This window comes from Lonchura striata, chromosome 2 (genome assembly GCF_050655825.1).
Source record: "Lonchura striata isolate lonStrDom1 chromosome 2, ASM5065582v1, whole genome shotgun sequence".
Taxonomy (NCBI): domain Eukaryota; kingdom Metazoa; phylum Chordata; class Aves; order Passeriformes; family Estrildidae; genus Lonchura; species Lonchura striata.
In genome coordinates, this window is record NC_140704.1 from 86,537,221 (window position 1) to 86,556,975 (window position 19,755).

General features: G+C 37.6%; 1 protein-coding gene across 2 annotated transcripts in view; it reads right to left on the minus strand.

Moving 5' to 3' along the window:
* Positions 1-498: 498 nt before the first annotated feature.
* The window catches only part of ADCY2 (adenylate cyclase 2), a 203,942-nt gene continuing 184,685 nt past the window's right edge, over positions 499-19,755 (minus strand). For both annotated transcript variants that reach the window (XM_021546893.4, XM_085571707.1), the window contains 7 exons: positions 19,409-19,493; positions 13,677-13,835; positions 9,324-9,470; positions 8,360-8,467; positions 6,239-6,353; positions 1,801-1,925; positions 499-1,282 (listed from right to left, as the gene is read on the minus strand). In XM_021546893.4, the coding sequence (XP_021402568.3) occupies positions 1,130-1,282; positions 1,801-1,925; positions 6,239-6,353; positions 8,360-8,467; positions 9,324-9,470; positions 13,677-13,835; positions 19,409-19,493 (892 nt within the window). In that variant the 3' untranslated portion in view covers positions 499-1,129. The remainder of the gene's footprint in view (positions 1,283-1,800; positions 1,926-6,238; positions 6,354-8,359; positions 8,468-9,323; positions 9,471-13,676; positions 13,836-19,408; positions 19,494-19,755) is intronic.

The following is a 19,755-nucleotide window of genomic DNA, read 5'->3' on the forward strand; positions in this document are numbered from 1 at the left end:
ATAAATGAGATTGTTACTTTAGATATGCCACAAAATCCAGCATTGTGAAGGTTAACTGAAAGGCATGGAAGGGCAAAAGAGGTTGTCAAAATGCAAAACAGAATTTTTCTTTCTCTTGTAGGGCTTCTCCTTGTTACTCTTTAAGCACTGTGGGCCAGTTGTTAAGTAGCAGCACCACTACTGTTTTCAGTATCCCCCACTTTGCTTGTATTTATGGATTTGAGGTCAGTCTTCTGTATCACTTAGGTAGTAAGTGACTGCAAAGTGCCTAGGATGCCACCCATGATAGAAGACAGTAGAGGTGATTTAGTTTCTGAAAGGCAATAGCAAGTCTAGCAGATATTATTGACCAAGGCTGTTGAGATAGCTGGCCACAGCCTGCCTCAACATCTAACTACTGAAATAAAAGGCAGTGGCAGCAGCAGAATACACGCAGCTTTAGAGTGACAGAAGCCAAAGAAGGAAGCAAAACTAAGAGACAGCAACAGTAAGACAAAGTACATATAAACTTTTAATGAATTAACCTTACAAAAGACAATAGCTTCAAAACATTTGACACGTTTGTACAAAACTATTCCAGAATTATTAGTTCTCTCTTCAGAAAGAATGCCAGCAAACCACCCAACGTGTCCCTGGCTATGAGATGCAACTGGTGATCACATCCAAATCATGTGTGGACAGAGTAAACTTATTTACAATACTGTATACTTTAATACCAGATTAGTGAATGCTATTGGGGAGCGACTGTATTTTCCAGAAAACACCATGCATCAGGAAATAGTATGCACCCCTAGCTTTATTGCCTTTTTTCCCTGCTTTTGTCACTAACATTTCCCTTTAGTCCTTTCAGGATGCACTACCTCCTTTTGATTCCTATTCCTTCTTTTCCTGTATTTGAATAACAGTGCAAGTAGCAGTACAATCTTCCAGTCCTATAGCGTACATCACAACTGTCCTTGAACATAGAAATATCAAGGTGCAAAATGATGGCTCATGGGACTATTCTGCAGCCATATTAAAATAAGTGCCACATACCAGAAAATAGCACGCATGTTAAGGGCCAAAATGTAGTTAAAAAGTGCGTGATACTTTCCTGAAAATATGGTATTGATGACACATACAAGCATCTTCAAGATGCCATGTTCCCTTGTGAAAGGGATCTTGTCATTTCTGTATGTACAAAGTATGTCTTCAGTTCTCCTTTTCCTTTTACATTTATTATTCCTCTGCAGGTGCTCATGTACCCCAGCGTTTGCAGGACGTTGTTTGTCTCCTCTGTAACCTGCAACAATACAGTAATACAGCCAGTGTTGATAACAAAGTAGAGCAGAATCTTCTTCCAGAGTGTGAAGAGAAAATAATGTTCTCTTCACCTTTAAGGGGTTTGCTGTAATACTCATAAAGCCTTTAAGGGTCTCAGGTGAGGTCTGAACACCTAAGCTTTAAAGCAGTCTGTTGCTGGATGCTCATTCTAATCACTTACATCAAGTATCAAATTTGGTATAACCACATCTGTACCCAGGGTTGCCAGCAGAGAGCTTGTAGATAGATAAATGGAACTAGGGACAATACACTTCCTCACATAGTACTTTCGTCATCTTCAGGTGCTTATTTTCACTTGAGTACACCCAAGCTTCCCCATCATTCTACAACTACTAAGGCTGTGTAAATGAAGTGATAGTAAGATAATGGTAGCATCACCTTTCAGAGCTGCTGTTGCCAGTTACTCACATAACTGTCTGTGAACCAAACTTTAAGCTATTTTAGGTAAAAGCCCACTAGCATAAAATCAAGGCTTACCTGTATTTTATCTAAGACACCAGTGCTGTCCATCCTGCTGGCCACATTTACTGTATTGCCCCATATATCATATTGTGGTTTTTGAGCTCCAATTACTCCAGCTATTACAGGCCCATGGTTTATACCTGGAAAGCATCAGAACTTAACATTAGCAATGAAGAGAAATGCAACAAAGCTGGTGAAGGCCCTGTAGTACAAGTCCTGTGAGGAGCCTCTGAAGTAGCTGGGGTTGTTTAGCCTTGAGAAAAGAGGGTTCAAGGGAAACCTTATTGCTCCCTACAACTATCTGAAAAGAGGCTGTAGGTAGGTGGGGGTTGGTCTCTTCTCTCAGGCAACCAATGACAGTATAAGATAACAGTCTCAAGCTGTGCCAGGGGAGATTTAGGTGATCATTAGGAGGAACTGCTTCACATTCAAGTGTGACTAGACATTGGAATGGGCTGCTCAAGGAGATAGTGGAGTTATTGTCCCTAGAGGTGTTAAAGAAAAGACTGGATGTAGCATTTGATGCCATGGTCTAGCTGATATGGGGATGTTCAGTCATAGGTCAGACTTGATGATCTCAGAGGTCTTTTCAAACTTAACTGATTCTGTGATTCTGTGAAGACCACCAAACAAGGACATACAGTGCATCTGGCATATAGCAAGTCAATGAACACAGTATTTATTGCTGGATAGTGAGTACAGCAGCAAACAGTAATTCATCATGGTTTTATCAACCATTTATGTTAGGAGAATATTAGTTATAAAAATGCCAAAAGTCAGTTAATCTAATTTTACTTTTACAGCTCCCTTCCATCCTGAGTAACTTGCTATTTTCAACCACTGGCATCCTAATAATAACCTGCTGCTGCCTTTATTATGTAGCATGAAACCACACTGTGGGTGAGCAGCAGCTTCTGAGAAAACAGATATACAAGAATTTCTTTTAATTTCTTCTTGTAGTGAAAAGGGCCTCCCCTCTGCAATGGTTGATGGCCCAGTCAAGTTACTTTTATAGTATTCTTTGCTTCTTAAATGTAGAATAAACTAAAGCGAATGAACTGAAAGAATTTGAAGTCTTGTTCTGAAGGCTGGATTGACCATAGAATTGTCCTAAAGATCTGCAATATAAATATATGTATTCAAATAATTTGATTAAGCATGGAGTAGAACAATATGGTAGAACAATACAGTCCCTCCTTAGACTCTGGGCATTTTTTGTCTTGCAGTCAGTTTGTAACCTATATTATGTCTGTAAATGGAATGACTTTTACTTTGCTAGGAAGGAAAGAAACCAGGAGGTAAAATCCATAGTATTACTGATAACCAGCATCAAATGTACTATAATTGTAACTGTACATAACAATGAGCAGGAGAGTTAAGTTAGGCCTGGTGAGAAATAAACTCTGAACCAAGTGAGTTATTTAATTTATAAAATTATCTCAATGGATCATAACTGATTTCTGTTAGTTCCTTTATAAAAACCATCATTAGGGATATATATCTGTGCAGTCAAATGAAAATGTGATTGTAGGATGGACATGGATCTCAGAGCTGGCTCATCTACTATGTAACATGTCAGCGGAGGCTAGCAACAAGTCTATCAGCCCACTTGGAAATCCTGGAAAACGTGACTGTAGAAGTTAAATTGGGAAAAGATGCAAACAGTACAAGATAACAAATGGAACCTGATATATGGTACTGTACAAGCTAGTTTGTACTGATAAATAAGAAATTCCGTTTGGTTCTGTAAACCGGGCCCTGGTCAGGAGCTGGGCTGTGGGAGGATCAGACCAATAGCTGTCTAGACTGAGGAGTCTTAAACTCCCTATATAAGAATACTGTCAACAATAAAAGAGGCTGTTGCAGGGAGCTTGGAGGTGTGTGTGTTGTCCCTGTCTCCAACCACCAACCCCATAGAACATGTAAATCATTAAACATAATAAATATATATTTTTCTAAGTGCTCAGGGTTCAATGCACAAATGGACTTGGACTTGGCATTAGCAACAGAACCATGGATGGGTTTTTTTACTTCATAACATACAACTTGCAGAAAACACTAGGCAACTAAGACTGGAATCCACAAAAGGCATCTGCTGAGTAGCCCAGTCTGGTTAGCAGGGAATATTGAAGAGATATGTGTGGCCATAGTCCAGGAACTGGGGAAGTGCAGTAGGACTTTCCTACAAAATACAATGGGCAGGAAGGGACTTTTATTTTTTTACTTCCTTCCTGAACCACTGCTGTTGATGGCTTGAGAAATATCTCAGGGGCTCAGGAATCACCTTCAGATCCCTCCTCCTTTGAGGAAACTTCTACCAGTATATCTTAGGGATGTGTTCTGGCCACCCAAGCATTGTGGGATATGCTGCTCTATGTCCTTCCTGCTGGTGTTCCATCATTTCTGCGTGATGCACATGAATGTTTTTGGGGCGGCTGGAAGAGTAGTACTCTCACTACAGGTGAATGCTCTAACAGAGGGTGATATATCTATCTCTTTCTCTCATATCCAAAGCAATAATTAATCATTCCATGAAATGCAATACTGTTCAGCAGGAATGACAGAGAATATCTCATTCTGAAGTATCCTACAGCCTGGCTCATGGCCTAGCCTCACCCAAAACCAGGAACCAAATTAAGTCACCTACAACACAGACAAATGTTCCAACTATGAAGTTATATGGAAAATAACACACCAGCCTCTCTTCTGAAAGAAAGCAATACCTGTGCAAAACTTGCTGCAAAAGCATATCTGAGCTTGTCTCATAAATCAAGCATCTTGACTTGTAGAAGGGGAGGAATGCCTAAAATGTCATCTAGATGCTTTCCTCCCCTTTTTTGCCAAGATCAGAGTAGTGTGTACCATCTAAGTCACACTAGCATTTCAGGCACTCTCAGAAGATTATGAAAGATGAAACCTCTAATGAGTTGCAAAAAATTCAAACTTAGATCCTGGCCGAGCAAGGCTTTTACAAAGGACAGTTGGGTACAAATCCTTACAGGGGGACTAGGTCAGAAGTAGTTCTAAAATGTTTCTGTGGCTATAATTAGTATGGATATCAGAATCTTTCATTATCAGGTGTTGGGAAGCAGAGAAGTCATGTGAAAATGAAGATCTCAGTGGTGCCTATGTTGCATTATGGTGGCACAAATACCACATTGGGGCCTGTGTTTCTTTTTAGAGTTACAACATTTCTTCATTTCATGAAGCAAAGGAGTCTAAGTTCTCTGTAGTCTTTAGAAAGATTATTAAAAATCCAAAGTAAGTGTTTTGCTTTGCTTCATGGTCCTCACTTGAAAAGACCAGCACTGCTTTAAGCAGTTTGCAGATGTAGCCCTGGCACTCAACAGCTCTCTGTCTGTACTGAAGCTGATGGTATGTGCAACGTCAGCTGTGGCCAGAGCCATCAAGTTCTGTAACTCTCTGAGAAGGAAGCATACTTCTAATTTGCTGTCATTTTTAGCCCTAGCAAGGAATACGAAACATACTGACAAAGGAATGCACTAAGAAGCTCGTTTCAAGTCAGAAGACAGCAAGTTTTGCCAGTGGGTGGCACTGTGAAATAGACGAGGGGAGCCGAGAGGAAAACAAGCGGTACAGTAAGACAAGACAGGAGAATAACTGTTGGAAATCAAAGACTTCTGACACATTTAAAGAATTTATGGGTATTCAGTATTTGTTTACTGTTTTCATTTCACACTTTCCACGTTACATATTGCATTGTGAAACTGCTGTGTACTGCTATCAGGAAATAAACATTTTGGAACATATGGTTCTTGACCAGCTCTGAATTAATTTATTTTATCATTCTTTCTACTACTTACTGCAGCTATCCGTTTTTAAAAATACCAGGATGCACAAAAAGAAGCAATTAGAAACTGAAACATAAGGGATACCTCTTTCCAAGATAGATAACTAGTCATCTTTACTCTTACATGAATAACAAAGGCAAATGCTCTCCCTTGTGTAACAGTTCAAAGGAAAGAGTGCATTTTTGTGTGCTTGCTTGAATTTAGTACATGTAAAATATTTCAAACTCCAGCCTCACTTACCCATTATAGCTCTTATCCTCTGAAAAACCATTTATATAATTTTGCACTGAAAAGTCTAGAGTTTTCTTCTGTATTCTTTTTGTATTTATAAACTTCCAAAAATGTATGACTTATAACCTCTACAATAATTTTTACAGTTACCATAAAACCATTCAGCGCCATTTTTTTTTTTTTTCAGCCCTTCTTTAAATAGGAATACTGCCCTTTTCCAAGTCTAGCCTTGAAATACTCTAGGGAGGTGATTGCAATACAACATAGGCTGCTTTTTAACAGGGTAAAGATGATGCTGTTTACTCTCATGGCCCTTTTGGTCAGTTCTACTACTACTTTATCAGCTGGTACTTCACACTGAATTCTCCCCCTTGTCCATGATGCTCTCCTAAGAATCTTGTAATACTCACCTACTCGTAACTTGAAGTCATTGAATGAATGCTTGTTTATGACATCCAGTTTTGCCACCAAGGCAAATGCAAACTCCACCATGGTTCCTATATGCATATACTGTCGTTCAGGCTCCTGAATTCAAAAGACAAACAAACAGTGTAAAATCTCTTGTGAGCCTTGGTTGCTGTGAGAATACAACCAAAATATGCTGAACACTTGAAGACACTGAAGCCCTTAGGGATGTCCTAGTGTCAGCAGGCAACTGCACAGAAGTAATGTGGAAGTAATGTAGAAGGTCCAGCATCGGTTAGATCAAACAATGGCTGAGAGATGGGATGCGTTTCACTTGTGTACAACCAGGCAGTCTAGAGGTGATAGCTCCAAACCATACCTAATCTAATATTTTGATTGTCAAGTGACTGATTAGCTGCTGTCTAATCCCAGAGGCACTCAATATCTATGTGTGCCTAGAATTTGTTAATTCATTTTCTCTAAGTGTCTGCTTCTATTGTATTCCTTTTTATAATAAATATGCTTGTGGACAGCCCCACAGAGATTCTTTCACTGCTGCACAGCTCAGCACCCTTATAAATGCTTAAGGTCCAGTGAAATTCACAATTTTAAGAATTCTTCCACTGATCTCATCTTGCAGATAAACAAGTACATCTGAGAACATTTAACACAAGAGGAAGAGGGCAACCCCACTCTGCACTTTTATTTACAGAGCTTATACCACTTATCAAGGCTGTAGACTTAATCTCTCCTCATACATAACAAAGTAACCTTATTTTAAGTGCTATTTTGAGTCCTTTCAAGCTGAGAAAATTGATTTTGGTGTCCCACAGCCCAAGGTAGGATTACAAGTGACGGATTTTATAAGATATGGACTCATTGATCTCTATGAGAAATTACTATATCTTCCCTATTTCTTGAGATAAAGGGACAGAAGAGATGGACAGATGACAGCTTCAGAGATGATTCATGGAGTGCGTGCATCAGCCTAGGGTGGGACAGTAGTGGTGCTTGCCGGAGCAGCTGTTTAGATAAATGAAGCCTGTTTCCTTTGGAGTTCACTCCTAGCTAAAACAGATGGTTTCCTGTTCAGCTGATATATTCAGACCCCTTACTTAGGCACTTAGTCTTGTTGGATGCTTGTTTTAAGCTGGGGGTGGTTCCCAGCAGTATGTCTAGCAGTCAGTCACTGCCACACTAGGTACTGCAGGATCTGTACATCTTTGGGAATCTGGAATGAAGGCTGCTGAGTTCTGGTGGATTTCTTTTGAGAATGTGAACTAAATCATCAAAGGAATGGTAAACTGTGGATCTCCTGATTGTGGAAATAACTCAAATGATGAATTTCTTCCTCTGCATACAGCAGATTTAGTTGTGATTGAGAGCTATGTCTTCCATCTCCGGACTGCAGTTCTACATTTTCTTCATCCCCTTCACCTCCCTGCATTAAATGTCAGAGTTAATTTAAAATAATTCTTTGTCCTCAGGATCCTTAGGGTCTATAGTTCATGTATAATTGCTTGTGTTTAGAAGGAACATGAGTTTGGCAAGAGCACATGAATCCTTAGCAGAGACTGTGTTGATTCATAATTGCCGTCTCTCTGTCACTAACCTGTAGTACTCTAAAGATCATGGCAAAAGCAAGGTTTTTTAATAAGTTATGAATTGCTTCTCTGATCTGGATTTCCACTGACTGCAGTTCTTAATCCTACCATATTAAGTAAACTAGCAATGAACATATTCTTAATGCTGAGTCTGAGGGTTTTATAAGTGTATAGTTAGTAAGGCAAATAATCTCTCCCAAGTCACAATGTAAAACTTTAATTCTTGCAATCTTTCGTATGCTCCATAAATCCAGTCCTGATGCAGCACATAGGAATAAAGTGCTGTACTGTATTTAGTATAGAAGGCCTGTTTTAGCAAATACAGAGGTGGCATTTTCAAACTGCAATATGAAAAAAAATTCATGAAGACTACTAAAGTATATATTTGTCCAGTACAATACAATCTATGCTAATCAGAAAAAACTAGGTCACATTATTATACATAACCTGCAGATTCATGAACAAATTTTTTGCTTTCATTTGAATATGCTTTTTATTAAGCAGAAGTATGTTTTCATGTACCTGACTCTGTTCTTGGTTGGGTGTAGCACTCAGTCCTGTTGCTGCCATGTAAGTGCTTCCAATGGTCTTTATCTTTTCAACTCCACTGAACTTTGGCTTTGACAATAACTGCAAAAAAAGGACAGTCATTCATTATTCAGATCAGCAGCCCTATTACTCTAGCACCAATCAGAGAATAAAGTCTTAGAACAGTTTCTGTATGGACCTCAAATGGTTTCAGAAATATATACAGGATGAAAGACCTAAGGATGAATAAAACAATGGTTACAGAACTCCAAGGAAAGGGAATTTCTGTCTTCTAAAATACCTTTTTACTATAAAGGGATGAAATCTATAGTTGTGAGAATAAATTCCGTCTTATTTTATGTACAACTTTTAAAAGTCAGTAGATTTTGCTCATGTGATATTGGAACTGGATCACCATGCCAGCCAACACTTAAGCTTTATGCAGCTTTCTGAAAGTAAGCATCTATTCCATGCCAGTGGAATAGTTCATGTAAATAGGACTAAAATCCAAAGATTTTAGTTCATATATCCCAGTTTGTTTTGAACATTAGAGAATGGAAAATTGCAACTTTTACAATGCTTTGATTTGCTTGTGTATCAAATAATCAGTGCAGATCGGGTATAAAACAAAGTTATACCTGATTTTAGACATTAATATTTAGAACCTGTGGTTAATCCATAGCATGTAATATAATTGTCTCAAGAGCTGCAGTTAAAGGGCAAAAAAAAAAAAAAAAAAAAAAAAGATTCTCAACAACATAGGATTATAGCAAATCAAAAGCAATTGAATATGATGTCAGATCAGTATCTGATTTATCTCACATAAATCTCTTTTTCCTTTAATAGTCCCTGTAAGTATTTTCTGACAGGTCTTCCACTCTCCCCCTCAAGTATGTTTTCTGTGTGTTGCATATTATGAGTTAGCAAGATTGAAACCATCACTGTTGTAGGTACATACATCATCAAAGTCCGCAATGATCTCATTTAGCAGCCTGAGACATTCCAACCCTTCCTTATTTACATCAGATTCTGTGTAAAATTCCTTGAAATCCGGAACAGAGGCAAACATGACACAGACGCAGTCATATGACTGGTGATACAGATCCTGTCCAAAAGAAAACAGTATAAAGAAAAAAAAATAACATACCCAGCTGTAAATAAGTTTCCTTATTAACATGCAGTATCCAGTATCTATAAACAGAGGTGCTGCAGTGGTTGGAATGCCTAAAGATGGAGGTTGGATATTTTTTGCATTTAGCTGCATTTATTAATTTTAAACAACATATAAACCTGTTCATAAAAGAGAGTTAACATATAAAGCTGAAAATATTGTAATGATTTTTTTTTTCTTCCAGAACATTAACTCTGTGAAAATAAAATGTTCACTAATTTATTATATAGAGCCCATCTCTGAGACTTCTTTTGAAGAGAATTTAGTCTGGCTTGCATGGCTGAAAATGTATTTTGTAAAACAATATCCAATTTATGATTAGCTGTTTGCTATTGTACTAACTGAAAAAACTGAACCAAGATCACAAACTCAATGTATTGCAAATGCATAATACAAAATGACCCGATTGATAGTTCCTAACCTAAAATGACAATATGCCTAAGAGGACAAAATAATTTTCCTTTCTTTTGCATATTAAGGAGCTGGACCAAAAAGAAATCAGTCACCTGAACTGAAACTTACTTATGGCAGTCTGCACTGCCTTCTGTGACCACTGAAATGAGAGCATCTCTACAGAAAGATTCTGGTGCTAAAAATGATCATCACCTACTACCCCCTTCACTTTCCTCTCCACTGCCCTTGAACATTAGACGCTCTTCTTTCAGGACAAATTCACATGCCCCCAAAAAAGATAGAAAGAAAGAAAGAAAATTTATTAAACTAACACTTAAAAAAGAAATAGCATCTATACACAAAGGTAGACACAGCAGTAAACAAGGCTGTTATCTACTTTAATGTAAAACTACCTTCAAATTATTGAGTGAAAAGGGATTTCAATACTCACATGAAAAGGATTCATTCTGTGAGTTCAAGAAGCATAAGATATTATTTCCCTTTTTACTTAGTAAAGCTTGGGTTTTGCAATTTGACAGTCAGTGTGTCCTTTTGGAAGAATGTGGTGTGCCTGTACACAGATGTGCACAGACATAGTAGATCTTTATTGCTGATGTATAACTGAAAAATAACAGAACTATGGCAAAACTGCTGACTGCTTCATCCCATCACAGATGTGAGGGAAGTTTCTGAGCAAACATGGAAATAATGATGGACAGGAAGGAACATGAGCAGCTGGAGGAGATAAATCATTTATTACTAGATTTTTGTGCCTCCTGTATTTTCTAAGGATTTTATACCCATAGCATCGTGGAAGCTTCACCACAACTGTGTACTGTAGGGATGGAAATATATTGATTCATCGTTCCAGCTGTTATTCTCTTGTCGTACCATTATTAAATCCAGATTTCAGAGACTCTGCTGTGGGAAACGTAAGGGTCAGGCCAGTAAGGAAATCTGGTCTGACTGTGAGAGTGTGGTGTGTGGAGAGTCAAGTAGGGAACCTATTGGCTCACTGGAGCTGCCCACTGTGAAGGGGATTTGGTCCCAGCTCAGGTGTGGCAGGTGTGACTGTCAGAGTGGCTCCTGGATGGTCAGACGGGAGTATTTCCTTAACAAGGTACAGAGACTACATTCTGTGGTTAACTCAGCTTTACTGTTTCCTCAGGTCATCTCCCCTGTAACTTCATTTCAATTATAGTGACCCATTTGTCCTTCTTCCTGTCTAAGACTAGCAATATCCATTCCATATCAATGCTAAACAACATAGCACCATCATGGAAAAAACAAGTGGCACTGTTTATAACCAGATAAGTAGTAATTGTGACTATCACAATAAATTTTAGAGAATTTCAAGGAGTCATCCCCATCTAGTTTATTTTGATCATAATAATAAAGAATGTTACAATTGAGTGCCCTAATTTTCCTGAGAATTCTTCTCTTGAAACAGTAGTCTCCAAAATGTGTAGTCAGAAAATACTATTCTAGGAAGGAACAGCTTTTCTTATTTTAACAAAAATAAAATCATCCTGTATTTTACATTCAATCATTTTCTTTTTCCTCTTTAATAACATCTGAAATTCTGCAAGTATGCACCTGTTACTGTCCCCTCATCTCCAGTGCCTGAAAATCTTCCTGGGACAGAGAAGGCAAACCAGTCAAATTCTATCCCTTGGAAGGGTATGGCAGTGAGCTTCTCTGGGGCAGAATTTTTGCTCTAAGTAAGGTGCTAGCTCCATCCTGTAGCCAATAAAGCATGAATCCTCTTGCTCAGTGATGGGCTTGCCAGTTAGCTTGCAGCACAAAAGCTCCCATGCACTTTTTACTAATAGGGAATCTGAAGGATAAAAGCATTAAGGAGAAAGCTGCAAAAGCCAGGTGCAGATATATTTAATCCTGGCCCTGTTTTCTCCTTTACATTTTAGATTTGAGCCTGTCTTTCAATTGGAAAATAACCTGTCTTGTATCCAGCATGCAGATTATAAGCAGAACCCAGCTCTGGAGGTTGTGGTAAAGCAAACAAACCTTACTCTGAAGGACCCTTGCTTTTGGTGTATTAACATTAGTCAATACATATATTTTGTTATAAAAAGACCTTTGTTGGTCATTTGAAACTACAGTCCAACTGTTTCCAGTTAGCATTCATTCACTCACTTTTTCCCTTTTCATTTCTTCTGCCTGCTTTTCAGCAGCACACTTTTCCCCCCCTTTTCTCCATATACAGCTGCATGCATAAAATACCAAGGGAAGCAGTATTTTGAAATAGAATATTCATCCATTTTCTTAATTTCAGAATCTGTTTTGAACAGAAAAGATAAAACTATACTAACTTGAATGTTTGCAGCTAAGGAAGATGTGGACAAATTTCAATGTCTATTTTGTTGACTTATGTATCCACACGGAGAAAACAAAGGCGTAATCTGCCCTAATGTCTGTATCTGCATACAGAACCTTGCTGACACTGAAACAAATCTAAAGATATGACAGAGACTTATATTCCTGAATACTTCCAGAGATTTGAAAGGGCCTTCCCTTGAAAACTATTGAAAGAAACAAAACAAGGAATAACTTGAGTTCAATTTTTTTTTTTTCCAATGGATGTCATTAAAATAATGTCAAATCATTTTTACTTCACCTGACGAGTTGGGGAGCTCAGGACTTTACAATTTCTGTGCTTCATTAAATTAAGTAAACTCATTCCAACCTAAGAATCTTAAGGGGTGACAAGATAAATCTGGTACCTGATACAAAGGTAAGCAGATGGTGTTGCTCTGCTGGGGAGAGGAGGTGGAGTAGCACATAATCAAGAAAGTAATCTCCTGATGGTTTGCTGTGTTTAATGCCTTAACTGAGAACTGGATCTGAGTCAACCTGGCTTCCAGCCAAAATCTTCACTGCATTCAAAGGAACCCCAAAGGAATTTTTGTTAGCTACCAAATGAATATTTGCAGGGAATACTAAAGTAGCAAAATGCGGTCCTGACAAGTGAAAGGGAAGGTGTTGTCCTTTTTGGCTCAGGAGATCAAAAATGAATCCCTAAATCTGCCCCCTGCCCTCTTTTGTCAGTTTTGAAACAATTATTTGGCAAGCAAAAGTAATTAAAAATCTTACATTTAAGATCTTTATAGTTGTTACTCTCTCTAAATTGATTTTTTTTTTTTTTGGCTTTATTATTGCTGTAAAGGAATATTAGGAGCAGATCTAATTTCCAGAAAAATAAAGATGGATCTTTTGCACAACTTTTCTGGTGCTTGGATTAGGTCCATTAAGCAGTGAATAAACAGGTAATCCAGTGTTCAGAACATCTTTCCAGAATTAACATAGCCACTGTTTCAGTGAAAAGGTTAATTTTCACTGCAATAAACAAGCTCTCCACTGAACTAAAGAAAATTCAGAACCTGGTTGCAACTCCATTCTGATAATGGAGGAAAAAGTATCTGAATGCATATGATTTAAAATTAAACCCATGTTGATTCAGCCATTCTGTTTTTCCTCCTCCTCATCTATTTTTATCATCCTTCAATAGGCAAAGTGAATTGCCACTTAGGAAAATTTCACCTTTTTATTTCAGGGTATTATGGTGCATTCAGTGCTGTAAAGCAAACCTTAGAGGACGGAAAGGGGAAATGAAAGTGTCTGTAAATTTATATTTTCGCTGTAAGGACCTACTGTTCAAAACAGCATTAAGTGGTATTTCCAGGGTACACAGCTTTCTTGCAGAGCAGAGGATATACAGAGACAGCTGACCTCATTCTTCAGGTTTCTTGCCAAGAAGTGTTCAGCTACGTGGGCTGGAAGCACATTTTCCAGAAGCACCCGATTTAGGTTCTCCATGGTTTCAATCTCCTCCCGCTCTTTTTTGAACTTGTTCTTCCACAGGAAGTCTAACCTACAGTAATATTCATTCTGTTACAAGAGGACACAGAAGTAAAGAAACAATAGGCATATTGTCCTGCTGGAGTACAGGTTTAAGAGACAAAATAAGCACAGTACACAACTCCTACAATGCTATTAATTTGGCTACTCAAATATAATTCCAGGTCCCACAGAAGTCAAACCCCAAGCATACACTTTCTGACATACATTTTATCAAATCTAACAAAAAGGCCCAGGAGAAAATAAGAAAAGTTACAAGGTTCCTTAAACAATGGAAGATTTATTTATCTACTCTTAAACTTGAGTAAAAAATATTTTCAGAAATCAAACTCTGTAATGGAAATAATTTACAGTTTTGCAACTTAATATTATTTTGTAAGTGGAGAATTTAACTTACAATAATGGGCATTTCAGGAAGACCCTAACTTTTACTAACTTGAACTTACACCATGCCACCAGCCTGGCAAAAAGAAAACAGCCTATTGATATAATATACATTCAGTATATCAAATCATGATCAGACTATCAAAAATAGCCCAGCCAGTTGGGCCAACTCAGTTGAGTTTTGGTTTTGTTAGTTGCTTTGTTGTTGTTGTTGTTGTTGTTGTTGTTGTTTGGTTGGTTTTACACTCCTTTCTTTAATACTTTATCCTGCTTTTCTTTTTGTCCCAGAGTTTTCACAGTAGCTTTCCAGTAACCACAACAATACCTGGAACTATATGAAAATACGCAACATCCTTGGAGTATCATTATGTTTGGAGATTCAATTTCACTAGAAAGGTGGTGGAAAATTAATAAAACTGCACTTTTGTGGAGCTCTCTCCACTTCCTTTCAATATTGTCAAGGTGTTGTCATGAATTCTATGTCATTATTTCCACAGTAAAGCCTCCTCAGGTCTGTTTCATTTGACCTGATAAAAATCAAGAGCTATTTCAACATAGTCTTAAAGGCTTAATACTATCAGGCAATCTTAATGAAGACTATGTTATTAACCAGGAGAATAGGATTATGATGGAAATCTTGCTACTGGTATTAGCAGTCAGTAAGCACTGACAAAAAAAATGAGAGTAGTCCTTCTGACTGGACAGGGGCACAGCTCAAAATGATTCATAGGTATTCTACTGCAACCACAGCTAAAGACAAGAGTAGAAAGTTGAAATTAGATGGTATGAAAATGATTTGGCAAGCTTTTAAAAGGCAATGAAAGAAAAAAACTGATGAAGCAAAACTGTATATGCCAAATACTTGCAGGATGAATAAAACAGTAAGAGGAAAATTATTCCCCCACTTAAATGCACAGAGAGAAATTTACTCAGGTTTCCTTTGAATTGGTTGATAAGGGCCAGGTAAATATTTAATTACAAAACTGAAAGAGAACATCCATCACATGAAATCTCTGTTAACATACTCTCTTTCTGCTGATACCTAGAGTATTAAGGACAGAATGCAGACCTTAAATACACTGCAAAATATTCTGGATATTCTGACTCAAAGGGGACATGTTTCTGAAAGTAAAAGGGGTCTTGACATCTTAGAATGGATCATGCTGCATCACAGAAATCTAGACTTTGAATGTCAAATAAACAAACAAGCTGGATATTTTAAATAATTGTAAGTTACTAACGGATATTTGCAAACTATAAGCAAAAGAAGAGTGGGAAGAGACTTAAATACTTATACAGGCAATCACAAAGGTACAGAGAACCTGAGAACAGCTTCCGGCAGGAATTCAGAAATAGGATTTTATTGTTGCCCTGTCATTGTGCCTGTATTAAATGGCAATTATCAGTTCTATAAAGCTTGAAGTCATGAATAGGGATTTTTTTCAGAACCGTCCACATGATACAAAATACATGGCAGACACTTTTTTAGAATGTCTTTTATATATATATATTACATATCTATACATCCAAGAACTTGGATTAGTATAAATATAAATGCATACATAGATGGTAAATTCAAATGCTACAAATGGTATTCATGCAGATAAAATCCAACAACACCCTGGGATGTCAAAATTCTTGGCACAAATTGACAAAAGTGACATGGATGACAGCTGAAATTAGATATCCATACATTGTACCGACTTTGTAGTGAAAAGGTGAAGTTTTTAAAAATAAGTTTCTTCTTTAAAAGCTAGTATCAAAACCATAATTTATTTACTAGCTTGCTATTTACTGAATTAAACTTAGGCTGCTCCTAAAAAGATCAAAGAGAACTCAGAGATCAGAAAAGAAAAATCAGAATGTATTCTACAATTTGCTTTGAAATTAGAAAAGTCAGAATGTCATATGTCAAAAAGAGAAGAGCACTAGCTTATTAATTTACTTTGAATTGTGGTGGTTTTTTTGTTTGTTTGTATGATGCAAAACTTATCCTGATCAGTCAAGACAGACAGAGTGTTAGAGAACTGGCAAAGGGTAGAGATATAAGGTAAGTCTTTGGAAAAGAAGCAGGAACAAGAAAGGTACTTTGTGAAAAAAAAAAAAAAAGAAAAAAAAAAAACCACCAAAAAAACCCCAAAAAACCCCAGTAAATGCTAAGTAAAAGAACTATGTCTGCTAATGCAGATATAATTGGATGAGCTGACATGCTTTCTGTAAACATTCTTCTCTCTACTACAAAGAAGCAAATAGTCATGTGACTAGCAGTGAAATTTGAAATAAGTTTTCGTTGAATTCTTTCAGAAGAGGCTCTTGAAGAGACTACTTTGTTCAAAAATAGAAGAATTCCCTCACAAAATAAAAGCTTACAAAAAACCAGAACAGAGACAACAAAGAAACAGTTTTTACAGCTCCAGGAATCTGCCACAAGCACCTCAGCAGTAAAACTACCAATGAAATTCAGTGTGGATAACAGTGTAAGTAATGGAAAAACTATACAGCCAGCCTACAGAGTAATGGGACACAAAATATTTTAGGTACTGTTGAGAAAGGAATTCACAGGCTATGTCAATACTGGATTCAAAACAGATCATAAGAGAGATTTAGTGCTCAACAGTGTTTAAATGTGAGAACTCTCCTTACACAGTCAAACCCATACCAACCTGGATTCCCCTGGGAAGGATGGAAGAATTGCCATTCTCAACATATTGCCTGCCTGTTGCTAGCCCATTTTAAGTAACTCTTGGGATCTGTATGCTGGATGAAATGAGTCACTTCGTCTCAGTGTCAGGAAATAATTGTCACCTATACTGGCAGAGCCATCAAAACAAACAGTTCTGCTTTTTCCCCTTGCTTTTTTCTGTTCACCCCCATTCTTCTGGCACAAGCATTGCTGTGGCCACACCATAAATCTTGAAAATAGATCTGCCTCAAAACCAACCATTTCTGCAGGATTAATTTTTAATCCTGACCATTTCCCTATTTTGATCCACTATACATCTACACAGTGAGCTGGGCCAGTACAAATGAAGAGACAAAAGGATAAGAATAAGTAGGTGAGGGAAGGTCTGCTTCTTCCAGCGGTGATGCGAGCTGTGCAGCTAAAAGAATTAAGTAGGCTTATAAACCATGTAATGTTTAATGATATACTAACTCTTCCTCTCTTCATCCCCACTGATCCAGAGGCACTGATCTCCTGCTTTTGATTCAGGAGAGGCATCTTTATGACCAGTGGTGAGCATGTTCACACAGCTAGGCTTGAAGGAAAGAATTCACTTTTTGTTTGGATGAACGTTTTGATTACTCATCCTGGGAACAATGGAAGCTGAAGGGAAGTAGAAAGGCCATCCTTTTCATCAGTGACAATTATCTTTAGCATTTTAAAAATAATCAGATATCAAAAGAAGAAAAAATATGTCAGTTATCTGCAAAAATGCAATAGCTAACAGAGAAATTACTTGCACATTACCCTCTGTGGAAGAAGGGTAATGAAGAATTTGAATTTTTTGACACTGCCAAGATGGTTCAACAGCATCCAGCAAGTGCCATTCAATAAAAGTAGAAAAGAGGAAGTTTAAAAAAAGAACGATAGACACTGTCACGTGAATTTTTATCAAACTGTGAAATTCATTATTGGTGTTGGAAACACCAGGAAGATAAAATGGGTTAAAAAGGGATCAGATAGTGAAACAGAAAGCAGAATAGCCAATAGCTATTAAACACAGCCACAGAAATACCAATAGGCAGAAGGTAGGAGGTATACATCCCTTAAAAGGTCACTCTATGCAGGTTTGATTTCCTCCCCTATTCTTTTTCCAAGCATTTGCTACCAATTAATATCACCAAATGTAATTTAAAATGGCAGATCTTATGCCAGGTATGTATTAAAATTAGTTAATAATATTTTTTTGGTAATATTTAGAATTCGCTTGAGAGCATTTGAAAATGCAGTTTTTTCTCCATCTTCTTTAAGGGAGAATAAGTTAGAAAAATCAAAGGCAAAAGACTGAAGAGTTACAAGTGCTATCATGACAAGGATCCTGAACGCTGAAAATGAAGTCTCATTTCTTAGTTGGTGTGACAGAGAACACCTGTAGTTGTGTGCAAAACAAACTTTCTTGTTGATGTGACTGAACCCACAAAGAAATCTTTCCCACTGAAGATGATGTTCTTTCTCTCCTTTATTCTTGGTAATGCATCCTCTGTCTCCATCTGAAACTGACAGGTTGACAGGGACTAAAGATTATCCACTGATGAGATGAAGAATTTATCCTTCTTTCTGACGAAAAGTAGCTGTGCTCTAGACCCACTCTGTCACCACCATCAAATGAACAAACTCTAACGTGCTGCTGGTGACAAGGCAGATGTTATTTCTAAATCAAGGATGTTCACCACTACAAGAAATACTGCAGAAACTGCCAGACAATAATTTTTTGTGTAGTAACATGCAGGACCTGCATGGCAATTTAAATTACAGTCATCAACTTTTGAGGAATTGTAATGTAAATGAATGATTTAAGGACAGTCTGGGATAAAGTCCTTCTCAAGGCTGCAGTCTGTGAAGGCTCAGGCTGTTCATGAGCTCTGACATGGACTGCCTCTTCCATTTCAGAGCCCTGCCTTGTGCACTGCATTGTTCTGGCACAATGGCTGGAATTGCATCTTTTAGCTGTGAATCCTTTCTGGGCCTGAGGATTTAGAGAAAGAACTGCCCTTGCATCTTCCCTTAGCTTTTATTACAGGGTAAGACCATTGACATCACATTTGTTCTGGAAAAGCACAACTGGGTAATAAAAAGAGTAGTATCCTGTTGGGTCACAGTTTTATTGCAACTGTGGCCTCAGCATGTGGTGCACTTCTGTGTGCACGCTGTATTGTTTCTGTGTCTGCACCAAACTGTAATAACTGTGAAGAAAATAGCTTGCAATTAAGCAACCAGGGAGACAGCAGATGGATGCAGACAGATGGGAACAAGCTGGGAACTATGAGCCAGTATTGGTCAGAATGACAAGCAATAGGCACAGTACACTATCAGCATAATGCCAGTGATAGTTATTGGTGAGTTTTAAGGGCATATTGGAAGGCGAGAAAAAAAATAGTTTTATAGATGCTCCTGACACTCCTTTGCAAGGGTATGGGAGATAACAGGACAAAGGTGTTTCTCTGAGAAGGTGACAGCTGGCATTGTGTCCACTGGTGAAGAGAAGTGTGTGTCTTACCTGTCTACCCAAAACCAGTAATGTGATGAAGAATATGAACAAGGAAATTGAGCCCATTGTCTTCAGGTCCTTCAGTATTCCTGGCCTGTAAAATAAAAGCATAAGTAAAGCAGGCTGCTCAAAAGTTAAACCAATATTACTTTGAGAACAAAAATAAGACCACAATTTATATGTTCTACTTTCTGGTGCATAAACTAAGAACATTTAAGTATAATACAATATATTCTTTTATGAAATATCATTATTTATATTACGTAGCTTTAATTACCTCTACTACATTCTTTGCAAATGTGCCTACATTTTGAAGTCCAATAATAAGATGAGCATTTAGGAAAAATAATATCCTT